We start from the raw sequence: 20,899 nt of genomic DNA on the forward strand, positions 1-20,899 counted from the left end.
ATTAATGGGCTGATATATTTACAAAGCCTTTATCTGTTGAAAGATTTGATTTTATAAAGAAAAATTTGAACATGTACTTTGTGTCTGATTAAAAATTTGCTTGTCTCTGAATAAGAAGTTTGGTTCTGAAGTCTATTCAGAAGCATCTGGTCCATCAGAAGCTCTTAACTGAGGTTCTGAGGAAAATGTGCTTCTGAAGATGACGTCAGCACTAAAACTTCAGAAGTTGTATTCTTTACTTCTGAATAGCAAGGCTAGTGGGATCGTTGGCAGTTACTTTTAGTAACAGCTGTCCTGTCGCGTCATTTTTCGGAGATCAAGGCTATTTGATTAGCTTTTGACTCACTAATTATTTCACGACTGAACATTTAATTTTATTAAGAAAAGGGGAAAAAAGTTCAAACTACCCCTATTTGAAAAGATTTAGGGTTCGGGGGTTAGTTACATAAAAGGAAGGTGTTAGCACCCTTTATGTCCGTAGTACTCTACGGGAACCTCTTGGTTTTATTTAATTCAATGTGCTATAACTTGCTTGTTTTTGAAAAGAAGGAATTAATGTGATGATTAAAAGAAAAAGAAAGTGAGACCTAATTTATCTACATTTTTTATTGTTTGAAAGGACATGGTCCTCTGCCTACGTACCCGTGAGGGATCAAAACCTCGTAGTTCGGGGTAGAAAATGACGCTTGATTGGTTTTGTGTTTTTTATTAGTTTTTGAAAAAGGTTTTAAAGATAAAAGCCAAGTGGCAAATAAGAATTTGTTTGTGTTTTTTTAATTTAAATGAAAATAAACTCAAGGTAGAATTAAATTGATTGATGTTTGATTAAGAAAAGAAAATAAAGATGCGGTCACTTGATTTGGATCAAGGTTTATTATAAAAAATATTTTTTGTGATTTTTTTTTGGTTATTTGCATGTTTTGTGATTTTTTTGAAAATATTTAAACTAACGGAGCATAAAGAATAAAAGCGTGGCTACCCTAAGTTAGAAATATAAAATCTATGACTATTACATAAAAACCTAGTTACATTCTAAGGTCTGCAATAAAATTAAAATGCTAAGAAAAATAAATAAATACGAAAAAGAATAAAAAAAGGTCCAAACACATGGTGGGGTGCAGTGGTAAACAGGGGTGTGCAGAAAGCAGAAAAAAAAAAAAGGATTGGGCTCAAGGAAAATGAACCGGGTTGCGGGTCATGGGTCATGGGTCGTGGGTTGACCCGTTTGGGGGGTATATAAGGGCTGTTGGGCCCTTTTTCTTTCATTTTTCTTTTTCCTTTCTCTCTCTTCCTCACCGGTTCTCTCTCTTCTTCCCTGTTCTCTCTCTAACTCTCTTCTTCTCCGGCGGAGTGGGGTGGGGGTTCCGGCGGCGGTTGGCCGGCCGGTGCGGCGGCGCCACCGCGCCGGAACCCTAAATTAATTTTTTTGCTTTTTTTTTTTTTTTTGCCTATCTTCTTCTACTTCCTTTTCTACGCCTATTTCTAACCCTAGATGTTCAAAAATATACACACAGAGACCTAGATCTAAAGGTAAAGAAAATACTACCTCTTTGGTTTTTTCGTGAATCCGGTTTTGTGATGGTGTTGGCTTGCGCTGCTGTGTGCTTGGGGTCGTGTCGCTCCTGTGTGTGTGTGCGTGTGTTGTGATGCTGTTGTTGTTTGTTGCGGTTCTGTGCGTGTGTGTTGTGTTGCGATGCTGTTGTTGTTGTTGCGGTTCTGTGCGTGTGTGTTGTGTTGCGATGCTGTTGTTGTTGTTGCGGTTCTGTGCGTGTGTGTTGTGTTGCGATGCTGTTGTGGTTGCGCGCCTCTGGCTTCTGTTGTTCCCGTATTCTATTGTGTGTGGCTTCTCTGTTTTTCTTGTTCTGCTGCGTTTTTGTTGTGTGTTTGATTGTTGTGCAGGTCTCTATTTATAGAGTGAGTTTGAAGCTTGAATTTGTTACTGATGAGCACAAAATCAGTGGCTTGTGGAGGAGAAAAAAGGAAATGTGTCTGTTTGTTACTGGATTTGTTTCAGAGGAAGCGTGAATCCGGATTTGGATTAGAACAGCGTATGCGTGATGTTGTTATCTTGAACCTGGACACTTTTGGACTTTTTGGACTTTTTGGGACTTAAAAAGAAAAATTAATAATAAAAGGATAATGTCTACATTTTTGGTTTAAAATAAAAAAAAAAAAAAAGAAATTTAATCTAATTTTGGACTAAAATTAAAATTTAGAATTCTAAACTAAAAAAAAAATTAAAAGATGGAAATAAATAATTAAAGACTGAGAGAAGAGGGCCCGATTCGGAATTTTATGAGGTATTTCAAAATACCTCCCTGCCGAATTTTTCACTGAAATGCGAGTCTGGTCCGAGTTCGGAGACGTGTGTCAGTGGAACTTTTAGGTCAAAATTTGGGGTATGACAGATGCCCCTATTTAAGTTTCTTCGCTCAGAGATTCGAAGGTAAAATCTTCGACTCGACGAGCCGAAGATACTTAAATACAAAAGTGCACCAATTTTGACCTAAGAGGTTTATGAATGCTCATGATTTAATTATGAATGCATGATGACAGTGACGGCTCGACTGGAATAAAGACACTAGGATACCCAAATTCTTCGAAGAAAGGGATCCGACTTTACTAGGGAATCTGGTTTCACTGGGGAAGATGGTTGTTCCTCATTGTCTCGTCATCTCGAAACAAAGTGCAAAGGTTCAGACTTCAATGTCCATTTGTGGACTTGGTTTTGAAAATGAAATAATAGAAGGATACAAGCTTTTTGTTGGTTGAAATTGGCCACTTGTCACAGGCTGTTCGTTGGTTGGAACTGGTCGCTGAGCATAAAGATAAAAGTTTGACATGAGTTGTTCGTTTGTTGGAACTAGTTGCTCGGAAGGTAAAAGACATTGGCATAGGCTATTCGTTTGTTGGAATCGGTCGCTGGGCATAAAGATAAAATATTGACATGAGTTGTTCGTTCGTTGGAACTGGTTGCTCGAAAGGGAAAAACTGACATAGGCTATTCGTTTGTTGGAATCGGTCGCTTGAAACATGAGTTGTTCGTTGGTTGGAACTGGTTACTTAAAATAAAGACACAAGCTGTTCGTTGGTTGGAACTTGGTCGCTTGAAAAGTTTGGATTGGTGACATCTCTAGAACAGCTATGCTGGGGATGATACCTGGAGTTTGAAGTTGACATCGAGATCAACTAGCGCCATGACTAGTACGGCCTTCTGCCGGGGATGTCACTTCGAAACTAAAATTGAATTTGACTTTGATTAGTGACATGACTTAGCACGGTCTTTCACCGGGCATGACACCTTTGAATTTGAAATTGAAATTGACATTGATTAGTGACATAACTAGCATGGCTTTACGCCGGGGGTGACACTTTTGGATTTGAAATTTGAAACGGAAGACGCTCACTCGTAGAAACTTGCGGCTTGACACAATGGTAAGCTTTGACTGATGCAATTATGTGTGAATTGATGTTATGCATATGTCGTGTACGCGTAAACGTATGATTATGTGAAAATATTGGTGAATGCATGATTGTATGAATGTATGGATATGTGAATGTACATGACACGTGAATCGATGAACTGAGACAAGACAGGTAAGATGGGAGTCGGACCGACATTGCATTACAAACACTCGGCAACCTTCCTTGGAGATGATATTATTGTGAGCAAATCGAACCGTTGATGGTGTAAGAACCTGGCACTAGGTAGCCACCGATGCCTCCTGGGGGGTGAGCCCATTGTCGACGAAAGAAGTCTGGAAGAAGTCGCCATTTGTAAACCGGCACAGAGTGTCCTTCCATTGGTATGCTTCAGCAGTCATACCTTTGGTTTTATTAAACGAAAATCCCTAATTTTTGCCTGGACCGCCCTTTCGGGTTTTCAGTCCACCGGGAATATTTTTTGTATTTGCCCCTAATTTTTGCCTGGACCGCCCTTTCGGGTTTTCAGTCCACCGGGACGCTCTCTGTTGCCTAAGTCGCCTTTTCAGGTTTTCAACTTAGCGAGCTTCTTTGCTTTACTTTTGTATTTGTTTACTCTGAGACTTTCCTTAGTGTCGAGCCACGCTTTTAGCAGGATCTAACCTCACTTGAGTTGATATATGCCTCTTTTACTCCCGAGTGCCAAACTGTATCTATTTGTTTATGCTTTTTATTATATAATGTTTTTAGAAATCCATTTCAAAATATTATCATCAATAAAAGAGGAAAAATTCGTGAAACAAAACAAATGAGAATCAAAAGAGAGGTAGAGGCTCAAAGTTTATTAATCGAATGACGCTACGCCAATGGCATGACTTCATGGAGTTATTTACAAAGTTTGAAAAGAAATGGTAATTTAAAATGGAAAGGTACATTGAACTTCATAACCCTATCGTTCTCTAACAACTTTTGAAATCCCGTTATCTTGCGGCTCGAATACTTTTGATATCAGGTATGCCCCAAGTGTACCTGTGTTCGACTGGATGCAGTTACTTTGTCTCTTTTTTTTTTTTTTTTTTTTTTTTTTTTTTTTTTTTTAAAATCCTTAATTTTTGCATAGACTGCCCTTTCGGGTTTTCACTCTATCAGGATAATGATCTCTGTTTATTGTCTCTAATTTTTGCCTGGACCGCCCTTTTCGGGTTTTCAGTCCACCGAGACGCTCATTTTTGCCTAAGTCGCCCTTTTCGGGTTTTCGACTTACCGAGCTGTTCTTTTAAAAAAATTTTTAGACAAAGTATTTCTTGACTGCATCTGTGTTCACAGGTCGTGGAAGTTCTTCACCGTCCATGGTTTGTAGAGTCATGGCACCACCTGAGAAGGCTCTTTTAACAACATACGGACCTTCATAATTAGGAGCCCACTTGCCTCGGGAGTCTGGTTGGAAAGAGAAAATCTTTTTGAGCACGAGATCACCTTCTTTAAACTCACGGGGACGAACTTTCTTGTCAAAGGCCTGCTTCATCCTTTTTTGATATAATTGTCCGTGACATAGGGCTGTCATGCGCTTTTCTTCAATTAGATTCAACTGGTCGTATCTATTCTGAAACCATTCAGCTTCCGATAAGTCAGCCTCCATTAAGACTCTCAATGATGGAACTTCGACTTCTACAGGGAGTACTGCCTCCATGCCATATACCAGGGAAAAAGGAGTTGCCCCTGTTGATGTGCGTACAGAAGTACGATATCCATGTAATGCAAAGGGAAGCATTTCATGCCAATCTTTATAAGTCACCACCATCTTCTGGACAATCCTCTTTATATTCTTGTTCGCAGCTTCGACAGCACCATTCATTTGAGGTCTGTAAGGTGAAGAGTTATGGTGCTCGATCTTGAAATCATCACACAATTCTTTCATTATCTTGTTGTTTAGATTTGTTCCGTTGTCGGTGATGATCCGGTTGGGGATGCCATAGCGACAAATGATATGATTCTTGATAAATTTGACCACTACTTGTTTGGTCACGTTGGCATACGATGCGGCCTCAACCCACTTAGTGAAGTAGTCAATAGCCACTAGGATAAAACGGTGTCCATTTGAAGCTTTGGGCTCAATCCTTCCGATCATGTCAATGCCCCACATAGAGAAAGGCCACGGAGAGGAAAGCAAATTGAGTGTAGTTGGCGGCATATGAATCTTGTCGGCGTATATCTGGCACTTGTGACACTTTCTGGTATGCTTGTAGCAATCTGATTCCATTGTCATCCAGTAGTAGCCTGCTCGCAATATCTTTTTAGCCATTGTGTGCCCATTAGGATGAATTCCGAAGGATCCTTCGTGTATTTCATGTATCAATAAATCAGCTTCATATTTGTCTACACATCTGAGCAAGACCGTGTCAAAGTTTCTTTTGTACAAGATATCCCCATTCAGGAAGAAATTACTAGATAATCTTCTGAGAGTCTTCTTATCTTTGTTGGATGCTCCAGGAGGATACTCTCGAGTTTGGAGAAACACCTTAATATCATGAAACCAAGGTTTATCGTCGAAAACTGCTTCAGCGGCAAACACATAAGCGGGTCTATCAAGGAATTTGACACTGATTAGTGGCACGTCATTGTGATGATTCACCTTGATCATTGAAGACAAAGTAGCCAAGGCATCCGCCATCTGATTCTCATCCCGAGGAATATGATGTAATTCCACTTTGTTGAAGAAGGTCAATAAGCGTCTTGCATAGTCTCGATAAGGTATTAGTCCTGCGTGAAGAGTTTCCCATTTTCCTTTGATCTGGTTGATTACAAGAGCTGAATCTCCATATATTTCGATGTTCTTGATTCTTAGATCAATGGCTTCTTCAATACCCATGATGCAGGCCTCATATTCAGCGATGTTGTTTGTGCAGTCAAACCGGAGTCTTGCTGTGAAAGGGATGTGAGTACCCTTAGGAGTAAGGAGTACTGCTCCTATGCCGTTGCCGTATACATTGACAGCCCCATCAAATATCAAACCCCACACTGAATCTGGATCAGGACCTTCTCCGAATAGTGGCTCGTCGCAATCTTTCATTTTTAAATACATAATCTCTTCATCAGGAAAGTCAAACTTGATAGGTCGATAGTCTTCAAGTGGTTGGTGAGCTAAGTGATCAGCAAGAATACTGCCTTTAATTGCCTTCTGGGAACGGTACTCGATATCATATTCAGATAGTAGCATCTGCCACCGTGCAATCCTTCCTGTCAAAGCGGGCTTCTCAAATATGTACTTGATTGGATCCATTTTAGATACCAGCCACGTAGTGTGATTAATCATATAATGACGGAGGCGTTTGGCAGCCCAGGCTAGAGCACAACACGTCTTCTCGAGCATGGAGTAGCGAGATTCACATTCAGTAAACTTCTTGCTTAAATAATAAATGGCGTGCTCTTTTCTTCCGGTTTCATCTTGTTGTCCGAGCACACAACCCATGGAATTTTCTAACACTGTTAGGTACATGATCAAAGGTCTCCCTTCAACTGGAGGGATGAGAATCGGTGGTTCTAGCAAGTACTTCTTTATGCTGTCAAAAGCCTTCTGGCATTCTTCGGTCCATACAATACCTTGTTCTTTGCGGAGTAGTTTGAATATCGGCCCACAAGTTGCAGTCATATGAGAAATGAACCGGGAGATGTAATTTAGTCGTCCAAGAAAACCCCTTACTTCTTTTTCTGTTCTCGGAGCAGGCATCTCTCTGATGGCTTTGACTTTGTCAGGGTCTACTTCGATGCCTTTCTGGCTGACGATGAAACCTAGAAGCTTTCCGGATCTGACACCAAAAGTGCATTTGTTGGGATTTAAACGAAGTTTGTACTTCCTCAGGCGCTGGAACATCTTCTGTAGATACTTGACATGGTCTTCTTCAGTAATCGACTTGACTATCATATCATCCACATAGACCTCAATCTCTTTATGTATCATATCGTGGAAAAGAGTAGTCATACCCCTCTGATAAGTAGCTCCTGCATTGATTAAACCGAACGGCATTACTTTGTAGCAAAAAGTGCCCCAAGGTGTAATAAATGATGTTTTCTCTCTATCTTCGGGTGCCATCTTGATTTGATTATAACCGGAGAATCCATCCATGAATGAGAAGACTTTAGACTTGGCAGTACTGTCAACCAACACGTCAATATGAGGTAAAGGAAAGTCGTCTTTTGGGCTAGCTTTGTTTAAATCACGGTAGTCAACACACATTCTGACCTTACCATCTTTCTTTGGAACAGGCACTATGTTAGCTAACCATTGGGGGTAATTTGATGTGATGAGGAAACCCGCGTCGATCTGTTTCTGTACCTCTTCTTTGATTTTGAGAGCCATGTCAGGACGTGTTCTTCTCAACTTTTGTTTGACTGGCGGACATTCAGGTTTCAAAGGTAGGTGATGTACCATAATATCAGTGTCTAGACCCGGCATATCTTGGTAGGACCAGGCAAACACATCAACATATTCTTTGAGGAGCTCTATCACCTGCTTTTTAACACTTGTTTCGAGCGATGCCCCAACCTTGATTTCTTTCTTGTCCTCTTTGGTGCCCAAATTAATCACTTCTAGTTCGTCCCCATAAGGCTGAATGGTCTTCCTCTCTTGTTCGAGTAGTCGAGAGATTTCGTCAGGGATCTCTTCATTCTCTTCTTCCTCCGCTTCATACACAGGGAACTCAAAGTTGGGAGAGATCATAGGGTTATGTTGTTCAACGGGTTCGTCGATTTCTAATCTGCACATGTGATGGATGATTTTTTTAGAAAAAAAGATACATGCAGATTTTTTTGAAAATTCATGTTGGGTTTTTTGTATTACCACTTTTCAGAAAAGCATAAAAGAAAATGAGACAAAACATCGGGAAAAAAAACGACATTTTTATTTTATTGATGATAATTTCTTGAAATAAAAAGCCCTAGATAAGTTCACTTTCGCTTGGGGCGGGGCGAAAGGATTTTTTTTGAAAAGAAAAGCATAAACTAGACAAATGCATTACTTGGACAAGTGAGTAACAAAAGGAACATCTACGGCAACCCAATTGTGGCTGGATACTCCTGGCGTTATAAAACCTCGTGGCACACTTTCAGGACCATCTTCAATGATTGCATGGATAAAGCCCGAACTGTGGAAAGTGCCCTTCTTTGCTGTGGACAGACTAGTAGATGGGAAGAAACCCAAACCTTCTCGGTGCTTGTTTTCTGGAAACTCTATTAGCTTTCCCCAGCTTGTGGACCCTCCTGCTTGTATGACCTTCTGAGCATCTTTTAGAGACGAGATAGAGGCTTCATTCTTCTTGGTATTCTTATCTTCTATAGTAAACCCTTGAAAAGGTGTCCCTTCTACATCGTCCGCCCCAATGAAAGAGAAAGATGACAAATGACTTACCAATAAAGCCTCTTCACCGTTTACAGTTACTAGCTTCCCATTCTTCACAAACTTCAGCTTTTGATGCAGCGTGGATGTGACAGCCCCTGCCTCGTGAATCCAGGGTCGACCCAGTAGGCAACTATACGAGGCTTGAATGTCCATGACTTGAAAATTAACTTGGAAAACTTGTGGCCCAACTGTGATGGGTAGAACCACCTCTCCAAGGACATCCTTCCTCGAGCCATCAAAAGCTTTCACCATTACCCCACTTCGTCTCAAAGGTGCACCTTGGTAAGTGAGCTGGGTATAAGTTGTTTTGGACAACACATTCAAAGATGATCCAGTATCCACCAGCACATTTGACAAAGCATCAGTTTTACAGTTCACAGATATATGCAGCGCCCGATTATGGTTTCTTCCTTCTGCTGGGAGCTCTTCATCACTGAAACTCAAGTTGTTGCATGCAGTGATGTTCCCTACTATTCCGCCAAACTGACCCACCGTTACGTCATAATCCACAAAAGCTTGTTCTAAGACCTTCATTAATGCATCTTTATGGGCCTCAGAATTTAGTAATAAAGACATTATGGATATTTTGGATGGAGTCTGCATTAGTTGGTCAACAACCCTGTACTCGCTCTTCTTTATTAACTTGAGAATCTCATCGAACTCTGCACTTGTACCAGCCTCTTTGGGTTGATCCACTTCTTTGGCGACATCAGCATCTTTAGTCCGAACCTCCTTGTTTACTGTAGCATCAATCCTCTTTGGGAACACTATAGGGACAACGCGTCCATTTCTCAGAACTCTACTGTCTTCAACAATATTATCCACACTAGACAGAAGCGGTATTGGAACCTCACGACCCTCTTCAATCATGGTGGCATTGTATTTGTATGGAACGGCCTTTTTAGAAACATATGGCAGTGGACCTGGTAAGCAGATCACCAGAGGGGTGATAGTTGACTTTCGACTGTCATAAAATACCTCCAAAGGTCCTTCGGGAGTTATTACACACACATCATCACACTTCCTTTCGACCACAAGCTCTCCTCGGTCTAGAAGCCCTTGAATATCATTTCTTACTTTCTGACACCCTCCGGAATTCACAAGGCATATTTCACAGAGATCATGATTATGTTCAAAAAGGTCAATTTTGCATAACTTGGCATGTAACGGGACCAAGGGTGTCCTAATATGTTGAACATTCTGAATGGGACGAGTCTTTTGACAATCTTCGATCATGTTGACTGTTGCGGCACCATGATTCGGCAATGGGTTTGTTTGAACATTTGGCGCCGAGTCTGTGAAAGTTATTTTTCCATCATTGATCAACCTCTGCACTGTGCTTTTAAAGGCATAACAAGTTTCAATGTTATGGCCACGGCCCCCTTCATGGAAGTCACAAGTTTGGTCAAGTCTATACCAAGATGGTAGTTTTTCTGGGATAGGAGGAGCTGTTCTAGTTTGGACAAGGTTTTTCTTGAGTAAGCCGGGAAGTAATTCTGCATAAGTGACTGGTATTGGGTTAATCGGCATTCTTGGTGGTCGAGGTTGTTGTGGGCGTTGTTGATAAGGCTGTTGTTGGAAATTTTGTTGAGGGTATTGTTGATATGGGTATTGTTGGTATGGTTGCTGTTGGAAATTTTGTTGTTGGACATTTTGTTGTTGAGTATTTTGTGGTGAAGGATTTTGTGGTAATTGAGGATATTGTGGTATTTGAGGATATTGTGGTATTTGAGGATATTGTGGTATTTGAGGATGGTTATTTGTTTGTTGAAAAGGGTGAGAGGTGGGTATGATGGCAGCAATGTGTTGATAGGCTGGATAAGTTTGTTGAGGCCCTCCATGAGTCACCATACCGACTTCTTGTTCTTTCTTCCTCGGGAAATGGTTCCCGGTCTTCTTGGTCCCACTGGCAGGAGTTGTATTCTTTACTAAGCGTCCTTCTCGGACTCCTTCTTCTAACTGTACTCCCATACCAACCATCTCCGCGAAGCTCTTTGGTGTACTCCCGACCATCTTTTTGTAATAAAAATGATTCAAAGTTTTTAGGAAGAGCTTGGTCATCTCTTTCTCCTCAATTCGTGGGCTGACTTGGGCAGCGGTGTCTCTCCACCGTTGGGCGTACTCTTTGAACGTTTCTTTATCCCCCTGAGTCATGGCTTGGAGATCACTTCGGTCCGGAGTCATGTCTACATTGTAACTGTACTGTTCCACAAAAGCTTCGCAAAGGTCACGGAAAGTTTGAACTCTTGTTTTGTCTAGGTTTGTGTACCACTTTGAAGCAGGGCCGGTCAAGCTTTCTTGGAAGTAGTAAATAAGAATCTGATCATCTTGGGCGTATGCAGGCATCCTTCTCACATACATTTTTAGATGTTCCTCAGGACAAGAACTCCCTTTGTATTTCTCGAAATCTGGAATCTTGAATTTGTGAGGTACCTGCACACTTGGTACCAAACAGAGATCGTACGCAGTCTTCCCGAATTTCCCTTTTTCATGGAGAGCTTTCATATCTCGGCGTAGTTCATCATACTTCTCTCGTAGGTCGCTTACTTCCCCGTAAGCCTCTGCATTCCCTGAATGAAAGATAGGCTCTTCAGCTTGCGGAATTGTATGCATCACAGGTGCTGAGTAGGTTATGGTGGCGGGAGTGGCCCTCATGGCAGGTAGGGGTACTTGAGCCGTGTACTGGTGAGTGGGCATCTGAGCTTCACAAGTGATAGGACGAAATATCTCCCCAGCAGTGAAAGGTGGAAACCAAGGCGTGGAACGTTGCGGAGCGGACTGCGTCGGAGTGTCAGCACATAGTGTCCAAGAAGAAGATGCCTCGGCCTGAGTTCTGATAGGAGGAGGGGGTGGAGGTGCTTGTGATCGGGCCTGCGCCTCTGTTGGGGCCTGAGCTTGAGTTTGAGCTTGTGCCAATGCTTGCGCTTGTGCTTGAATCTGTGCTTGAGCTTGAGTCTGAGCTTCCGCCATTGTTTTTATTAATTCAGCCATCTCGTCCATCCTAGTCTGCATGGCTGTCATTTCTTCACGAAGTACCCGATTTTCCTGCTCAAGATAATCCATCTTGTTTTTTACGTTTGCCCGAGTGTAGTGAGTACGGGTTGACTTGTAGATGATACGTGGGGCCACCTTATGAAACGAGTTGACTCTTTTTCTCTGGAAAAGGAAGTTTGTGTGAGACTTTGATTTGAGACTATGAAATGCAGGATGATGCATGATGTTTATGCAAAAATAGACGTATATTTTTTTTATCGAAGGACTTATGAAAGTATTTTTGTAAATATCATAGTTGAGAGTTCCATTGAATAATTCGCATACTATAAGATAATTCCCTTTCTAAACAACGAAGCCAAGGGATAGACTTTGCAAATAAATAAGATAAATATCTAACTTAAAGCTAAAAGCAAAAATAAAAGAAAAACTGGGAACTCTCAAGCTCTTTGAAGTAGACTATTCATCAGAATCTGAATGTGCATCTTTGAAGAACTCCCAACGCTCCCCCGCGCTGATAAATTGTGATAGCCTTGTGCTCTGAGCTCGGATCTGAACATTCTTTTTTACTATTTGCCGTCTCAGCTTGTGAACCTCATGCTCTTGTTGTTCTATCTCACCACTCATAGTTTCCATCTTGAGCATAGCTTCATCATACTTCCTCTTCCAAGTAGCACCCACACATTCCGATTGGGCCAACCTCTCTTGACATTCCTCCACAGTTGCGGGGGCCAATGGTAAAGCCGGCGCCGGGGTTGTTGAAGATAGGTACCTCGGCAAATGATATGGTAAGACCAGATCGGAAGCTCTATTGATGACCCATTGAGTGTAAGACCCCTGTAAAGAGTCTGATCTCCTCGCCAATTGGCTTCTATTGAGTGTGCGAATGGCATGCCATGCTTGGACAAATCTCCCTCTTTTGTTTGAGGGATCTTCATGGTTAAAGTAGTATTCACCCTGTAGGTAGATGTTATCTGGCTTAGCTTCCATTGGACATCCGAACTGACGTTTGGCAAGGATAGGATTGTAGCTGATTCCTCCTTGCGTACCGAGAAGGGGTACATTTGAGTATTCTCCACAACTGACAATGATGTTCGTGAAGTTATAAGTAGCACGGTACCAAGTTATGTCGGATGGGGTAAGGGACATGATTCTTTTGGGCCAGGAGAGATTTTCTGGGTTGGCTTGAAAGGAGTGGGTCTGAGGTAAGTGAGAGGTAAACCATTTGTATAGTAAGGGTGCGCAACCAAGGATAGCTCCACGACCTACCTGGGTTCGATCGTGAATGGAATGATATATATCAGCTAACAATGTGGGGACTGGGTTCTTTGTGAGGAAAATTTGAATGGCATGGATGTCAACATAGTTATCAATATTCGGGAACAATACTAGGCCATAGATGAGTAAAGCTAGGATAGAGTAAAAGGCCTCAACATTGTTTGTTTTGGAAAAATTGAAGGCTTGTTGGTAAAGAAATTTAGTAGGTAAGCTTGGGAGATTCCCTTTTAGGGTGAGTTTTTCTTTTATGAGGGAGGTTTTGAGATGGAGGGCATTTGCAATGGTGGCGGCTTTGGGAAAAGGTTCTAAACCAGTAAAAGGTACCTTATCAAGTACGGGTAGGCCAGTTAAGTGGGAATATTCTTCGAGGGTAGGCATAAGCTGGTAGTCGGGAAAAGTGAAACAGTGGTAAGCAGGGTCATAGAACTGGACCAAGGTCTCCAAGCACCCCTTCTCGATATTTGTCCAGAGGACACCAAGCAACTTCCCATGACGATCACAAAAGTTCTCCAAGTTAGTTACTTCAAATGCAAGCTTCTTTAAGTTCTCTAGATCCAATTTCCTGAATGTAAACTTCCTAGTATTTCTTCTTTCCATGCCTATGATATTTACAAAAACAAGTATAAGCCCTTCGATATTTTTTGATGAAAAAAGATAAAATTATGAATGAATGCATGTATGCATGATTATGCATAGGTTAAGCTTATCATGTTGGAGTTTAAAGGTAGTAACCCCCATTTGGTAAGGACTATGGTTTCATTTGTACCTGTATCACGGGTTCTATTAAGTTCCCAAAGTCATCAACTACTTCCGAACGTTATCAGGTTACAAGACTACTCTCGATCCAATAATATCCGTAAGAAAGTTTCATTTGAGTGTAGTATCGCGTATCAACTAATTCAAGACTACTCTTGATTAGCCACCGCACTACGTCCTAAAAGGCTAAGATGGGTTAAGGGTAACTAAAGGTCCTCAACTTCGACGGTCACTTGAAAATATAATGCCAACACGACTATTCATGCCAACATAGATTACTTTCAAGATTCCTCCATTGAGTGGGGTTGTACCATATGAACCTAAACACGAGACTTGACTCTCGGAAAGGCACTTTGGTTATACCACCGTCCTATCTTATGTTTCTCTCAAGCCCGGGTGTAGGGCTTTATCTCACCACTCATATTTAAAAAGAAAGGAAGAAAGAGAGAAGATAAAAGATATATACAATTTATTTCCATCTTTTTTTGTTTTTTTTTTTTTTGTTTTAAGCAAGTTATAGCACAAAGAATTAAATAAAGCCAAGTTAGGCTCAACCCTCTTAGGGGGGGGGGTCCCCAGTGAAGTCGCCATTTCTGTCGCGTCATTTTTCGGAGATCAAGGCTATTTGATTAGCTTTTGACTCACTAATTATTTCACGACTGAACATTTAATTTTATTAAGAAAAGGGGAAAAAAGTTCAAACTACCCCTATTTGAAAAGATTTAGGGTTCGGGGGTTAGTTACATAAAAGGAAGGTGTTAGCACCCTTTATGTCCGTAGTACTCTACGGGAACCTCTTGGTTTTATTTAATTCAATGTGCTATAACTTGCTTGTTTTTGAAAAGAAGGAATTAATGTGATGATTAAAAGAAAAAGAAAGTGAGACCTAATTTATCTACATTTTTTATTGTTTGAAAGGACATGGTCCTCTGCCTACGTACCCGTGAGGGATCAAAACCTCGTAGTTCGGGGTAGAAAATGACGCTTGATTGGTTTTGTGTTTTTTATTAGTTTTTGAAAAAGGTTTTAAAGATAAAAGCCAAGTGGCAAATAAGAATTTGTTTGTGTTTTTTTAATTTAAATGAAAATAAACTCAAGGTAGAATTAAATTGATTGATGTTTGATTAAGAAAAGAAAATAAAGATGCGGTCACTTGATTTGGATCAAGGTTTATTATAAAAAATATTTTTTGTGATTTTTTTTTGGTTATTTGCATGTTTTGTGATTTTTTTGAAAATATTTAAACTAACGGAGCATAAAGAATAAAAGCGTGGCTACCCTAAGTTAGAAATATAAAATCTATGACTATTACATAAAAACCTAGTTACATTCTAAGGTCTGCAATAAAATTAAAATGCTAAGAAAAATAAATAAATACGAAAAAGAATAAAAAAAGGTCCAAACACATGGTGGGGTGCAGTGGTAAACAGGGGTGTGCAGAAAGCAGAAAAAAAAAAAGGATTGGGCTCAAGGAAAATGAACCGGGTTGCGGGTCATGGGTCATGGGTCGTGGGTTGACCCGTTTGGGGGTATATAAGGGCTGTTGGGCCCTTTTTCTTTCATTTTTCTTTTTCCTTTCTCTCTCTTCCTCACCGGTTCTCTCTCTTCTTCCCTGTTCTCTCTCTAACTCTCTTCTTCTCCGGCGGAGTGGGGTGGGGGTTCCGGCGGCGGTTGGCCGGCCGGTGCGGCGGCGCCACCGCGCCGGAACCCTAAATTAATTTTTTTGCTTTTTTTTTTTTTTTTGCCTATCTTCTTCTACTTCCTTTTCTACGCCTATTTCTAACCCTAGATGTTCAAAAATATACACACAGAGACCTAGATCTAAAGGTAAAGAAAATACTACCTCTTTGGTTTTTTCGTGAATCCGGTTTTGTGATGGTGTTGGCTTGCGCTGCTGTGTGCTTGGGGTCGTGTCGCTCCTGTGTGTGTGTGCGTGTGTTGTGATGCTGTTGTTGTTTGTTGCGGTTCTGTGCGTGTGTGTTGTGTTGCGATGCTGTTGTTGTTGTTGCGGTTCTGTGCGTGTGTGTTGTGTTGCGATGCTGTTGTTGTTGTTGCGGTTCTGTGCGTGTGTGTTGTGTTGCGATGCTGTTGTGGTTGCGCGCCTCTGGCTTCTGTTGTTCCCGTATTCTATTGTGTGTGGCTTCTCTGTTTTTCTTGTTCTGCTGCGTTTTTGTTGTGTGTTTGATTGTTGTGCAGGTCTCTATTTATAGAGTGAGTTTGAAGCTTGAATTTGTTACTGATGAGCACAAAATCAGTGGCTTGTGGAGGAGAAAAAAGGAAATGTGTCTGTTTGTTACTGGATTTGTTTCAGAGGAAGCGTGAATCCGGATTTGGATTAGAACAGCGTATGCGTGATGTTGTTATCTTGAACCTGGACACTTTTGGACTTTTTGGACTTTTTGGGACTTAAAAAGAAAAATTAATAATAAAAGGATAATGTCTACATTTTTGGTTTAAAATAAAAAAAAAAAAAAGAAATTTAATCTAATTTTGGACTAAAATTAAAATTTAGAATTCTAAACTAAAAAAAAAATTAAAAGATGGAAATAAATAATTAAAGACTGAGAGAAGAGGGCCCGATTCGGAATTTTATGAGGTATTTCAAAATACCTCCCTGCCGAATTTTTCACTGAAATGCGAGTCTGGTCCGAGTTCGGAGACGTGTGTCAGTGGAACTTTTAGGTCAAAATTTGGGGTATGACATGTCCCATTAGCCAAAGGTTAGTTTTCTGAAAAGTTTCTGACGTGGTCTATTTGTATTGGAGTATAACAAAAAGGGCAATGATGTTTTATATGCTTTTAAACGTACTAACACACGCCCCCAATTTGTCATTAATGCTATGTTTGTTTGTCTCTTTTGAATTGCAAACGTTTTACTAAAAACACTTAAACAAACACACACACTACTCACTTCACAACTCACACTTTCATTTCATCTTAACCTTCTCTGCTAAGAAACTCTAAAACCCTAGAAATCCTTTTCGTCTTCAATCAATCAAAATGGCCTCATCTAGTTCTGCACCTGGATCATCTTCAAACATGCAACAACAAGAGGCTCCTGCCTACGAGATTAAAGGAAGAACCATGTCCTTCGAGGAATGGGATTTGAAAATTCAGTCAGAAAGTCCAGTAGATTTCAACTCATTGGCTGCTCACAACTGTGATGTTGGAAAATTCTACGAAGCTCAAGGTTTGGGGAGCTACTTCAACTTCTTGAACGGTCCAACTTATCAAACGCTGGTGCGTCACTTCTGGGTTAGAGCAAGCATCCATGATCGAGATGCTGCAAAGGTTGAAGAAGCTGAGAAAGTGCTTCTCAATCCAGAACTTAAAGGAAAATCCAGAATGGAAATGGGACTGGAACCATTTTCTCAGACTGAGATTAGGTCAAGCATCATGGGGATTCCAGTCCACATTACTGAGGATGTAATTGCTTTCCTCCTCAGAAGGCTAGTAGAAGGAGAATACAAAGCTGGCATTACAAAAGTCAAGGAGAGCCCTTGGAATGACATTGTGAATCAAACTCTCTTCAACAAAATCAAAAAATTTGTTTATTCTGATATGTCACCTCAAACCAAAATTATACTAAAAATTCAGAACGAAAATCTACTACCAAAAGGTGGTGGTAATGATCAACCTTCACTGGAGCACAAGATTCTTCTACACTTCTTCATTACTGGTGTAAAGGCAAATATGCCCAGATACATTTTTAGGCATATGGTTCAACAGCTCAGAGAGAGCCAGCTGAAAAATAGGTGCTGGGTGCCCTATGAGAGGCTTCTCTCTGAAATCTTCCACCAAGGAGGGATTATCAAACTACTGAAGGAAGTGGACTTCTTCACTGATGAACAGTTGGGAACTGTTAGAGGGAAAATCATCAATGGAGAAACTTTGAGGTCCATGCGTCTGATTGATGTAAAGGATCTTAAGAAGTTGAGCACAGATTTGACAGAATCTGATGCTAAATCAGCTTTAATGCCTAACTTTCCCCCCATCTGCAAACAAGACCCTCTAGTTGTTCAGATGAACTACATCAGGGATCATTTTGAAAGGACCAAGGAGAAAATCAGCTTGAAGGATGTACCTGAGCAAATGTATGGAGGAGTTCTTCCTGTTGCCAAGAGCAGGAAAACAAAAAGCAAGGCCCTTTCAAAGGAAGAATACTTGGAAGAAGAAGAAGCTCAAAGAAAACCTTCCAAGAGGTCAAGAAAAGATGATCAGGTTGAGGTTGCAGCACCAAAACCCAAGAAAGTTAAAACTGCAAAAACTGAAAGCTCAAATGTTCATGCTTCTGAAGAAGTTGTTATGAAGAAAAGAAACAAAGAGCCTGAGGTTCAAGCTGATGCTACCAGAAGGGAAGCTGCTCTTGATGCAATCAGAAGCAAAAGAGCAAAGGGTGAGACAAGCGTTCAGGAGCGTATCAAGGAAGCTGCTGAACAGCTAAGAAAAGAAGAAGCTGATCCTAGGTTGAAGAAGGCTGAGAAGCCTGTTTCTTTAGAATCACCTTGCTTCAGACTTACTCCTGAACAAGAGCAAGAAACTAGAGATTATGCTGCTGCTGAGATAGCAAGGAGGAAGGAAATGAGGAAACAGTATGAGAAGCAAATAGATGAACAGCTCAAAGCAGCAGGGTATGAGCTTGCTCCTGAGAAACCTGCAGAAATTGCTTCCTTGGCTGCTGAACTTGAAGAGGAAACTGTTAGGGAAGGAGCAAATCTGTTCAGGCAAGCCCTGAAAGGAAAGCATACTTCAGGAGCTTCTTCAGAACCAGCATCAGAAGCTGCTAAATCAGAAGCTCAGTCTTCAGGTATTCCTTCTCAACCTAAAGCTAAAATCAATATTCAGATTCCTGACCTTCCATCTTCACCCTCCTCATCTTCTTCCACTGACTCAGATGATGTTCCTCTGAGTCAGCACCTTAGTAAATTCCTTACAGGTTTCAAACCTACCAAATCTAAAATTTCTGATACCATAGATTTTGAGCAGACGCAAATCAATTTCTCTGAGCAGAGGATAAAAATATGTGAAAAGTTGAATTTGCCTGCTGATCATTTCTTTCAACCACCCTTGATTGAACCTGTTAGTATCCAACACCCAGAAATCAATCAAGAAACCAACCCACAAAATAACCAAACTCCACAAAGAGCCTCTGAAGTAGCTCCAGAAGTAACTACTTCAGAAGACCCCCAACAACAAGAAACCTCAACACTTCACAACCTAGAAAAACATTTAGGAGGAGAAATGCAACCAACCCCCACAAAGGCCTCTAAAACAGCCCCTGAAAAGAATGTTTTGGAAAACCAACAAACAAACCTTCAAACTGAAACTCAAACCGTCCCTGAGCAAATTGTTCCTGAACCTACTGTTCCTGAACAAGTTGCTTCTGACCAAGAGCAAAGTGTTCCTGAACAACCTGTTCCTGAACACATTGTTTCTGACCAACAACAAACTGTCTCTGACCTACCCCAACCTAACTCAGAACAACCAGAACAACAACAAGAACAACAACCATCAATCTAACTTCTCCTGAACAACAAACAGCTTCTGACCAACCTTCTACATCTCAAACAACCATCCCTGAACCTACACCTATTCCAGACACCATCCTGGAATCTGAATATATTGATGAAGAGCTTATAAGGTTAAATGATGAGATTCAGAGACTGATTCTTCTCAGAACAGTTCATGTACCCCCAATTCACTATCTTGATCAATGGATGGATCTGAAGAAGGATTTCAATGAGTTGCTGGATCAACTTAGTTCAAAATGCATCTCAACTCATTCTGATTTGCTGAAGAAAATGTTGGATGAACTTCATGAAGCTGCAAGAGTGAAAGAACTTGATTATGTGCCTCTGTTAGCCAATACTCTTTTCTATCCAGAGAGTGACTACATCTCAAGGGCTGACAGAATTCGTGAAGGGCTGAGAAGAAGACTGAGAGCCAAGGAAGAAATGGTAAACAAGCAACAAGAAGAATTCAAGAAGCAGTCTGAGCAGATTAAGTACTTAATGGAACAAGTGTCTAAGCTAGCCAAACCTTAGTTGCACACCAATTTTGCTTGTTTAGATTTTGTTTTAAGTATTATATTGCTTTGACTTTGTACTTTGACTTGTCTATCATTACTTCTGAATCAATTGATAATTTCTCATGCTAATTACAATTTTTCTTTGCTCTGATTATAATTGCTGTATTTTTTATTTGTTTTTGCTCTGATACGTATGTTAATTACAGTTTTACACAAACTCTTTCTTTTGTTTTATTTACTTTTTGTTGATGACAAAAGGGGAAGTAGTTGTATAGTATTTTTAGGCTCTGAGCCCCATTAAACTAACTTGATTAAGTTAACTTTTAATGAGCTTTGCTCTGAACCATTTTTTGTGTTCTGAACCTTTTGTTAAATACTTCTGATATTTCATTATCTTGTACGTATTTTATTGAAATTTAATTAATGAGTATAGAACTCAGGGGGAGCTTACAAACCTCACCTTAAAGATCTATTAGACTCAGGGGGAGAGCTTACAAACCTCTATCCCAGTAGTCAACTTATTAATTAGATCAACAACAATTGAACATTTTAAATACTATTGTTTGTGATCATCAAAAAGGGGGAGATTGTTGGAACAAAATGTGTTTCACAATAAACCTTAATAAGTTTTGATGATAACAAGGTATTAAAAATTGTCAATTGGTTATTGCTAATAATTGTTCAAGTGTACAGGACCAAAGGCTAGTCAATTAATTTCAATAGGTCTTGGAAGAACAATGGAGAGCAAAGGAACTCGAAGCATCTGAAGAAAACTGCGTCTGAAGCTAAAGTGCGTCTGAAGCTGGAGTGCTTCTGAAGTGATGACATCATCAGAAGCAGAAGCTCACCAGAAGCAAAGTTTTCATCAGAAGCAAAATCATCACCAGAAGTTACATTTGAACAGTAAAATTCAAACTGAAGATTCAAAGTAGCTGTTTAACATTTCAACCTCGTCTAAGAAGAACGAAGAATTGAAAGGAAGGTATCAACGGTCATTTTGAGAGCACTGAGTACTTGTCCGTCGTTAA

General features: G+C 40.4%; 1 protein-coding gene across 1 annotated transcript; it reads right to left on the reverse strand.

Moving 5' to 3' along the window:
• Positions 1-3,142: 3,142 nt before the first annotated feature.
• Positions 3,143-11,881, reverse strand: LOC120578375 (uncharacterized). The gene is made up of 3 exons (XM_039831060.1): positions 8,439-11,881; positions 4,718-8,198; positions 3,143-3,160 (listed from the first exon to the last, which is right to left on the reverse strand). Exons 1-3 carry the CDS (start codon positions 11,879-11,881, stop codon positions 3,143-3,145), a joined length of 6,942 nt encoding a protein of 2,313 aa, XP_039686994.1.
• Between the last annotated feature and the right edge of the window lie 9,018 nt (positions 11,882-20,899).

Source organism: Medicago truncatula, chromosome 2, assembly GCF_003473485.1.
Source record: "Medicago truncatula cultivar Jemalong A17 chromosome 2, MtrunA17r5.0-ANR, whole genome shotgun sequence".
Lineage (NCBI taxonomy): Eukaryota > Viridiplantae > Streptophyta > Magnoliopsida > Fabales > Fabaceae > Medicago > Medicago truncatula.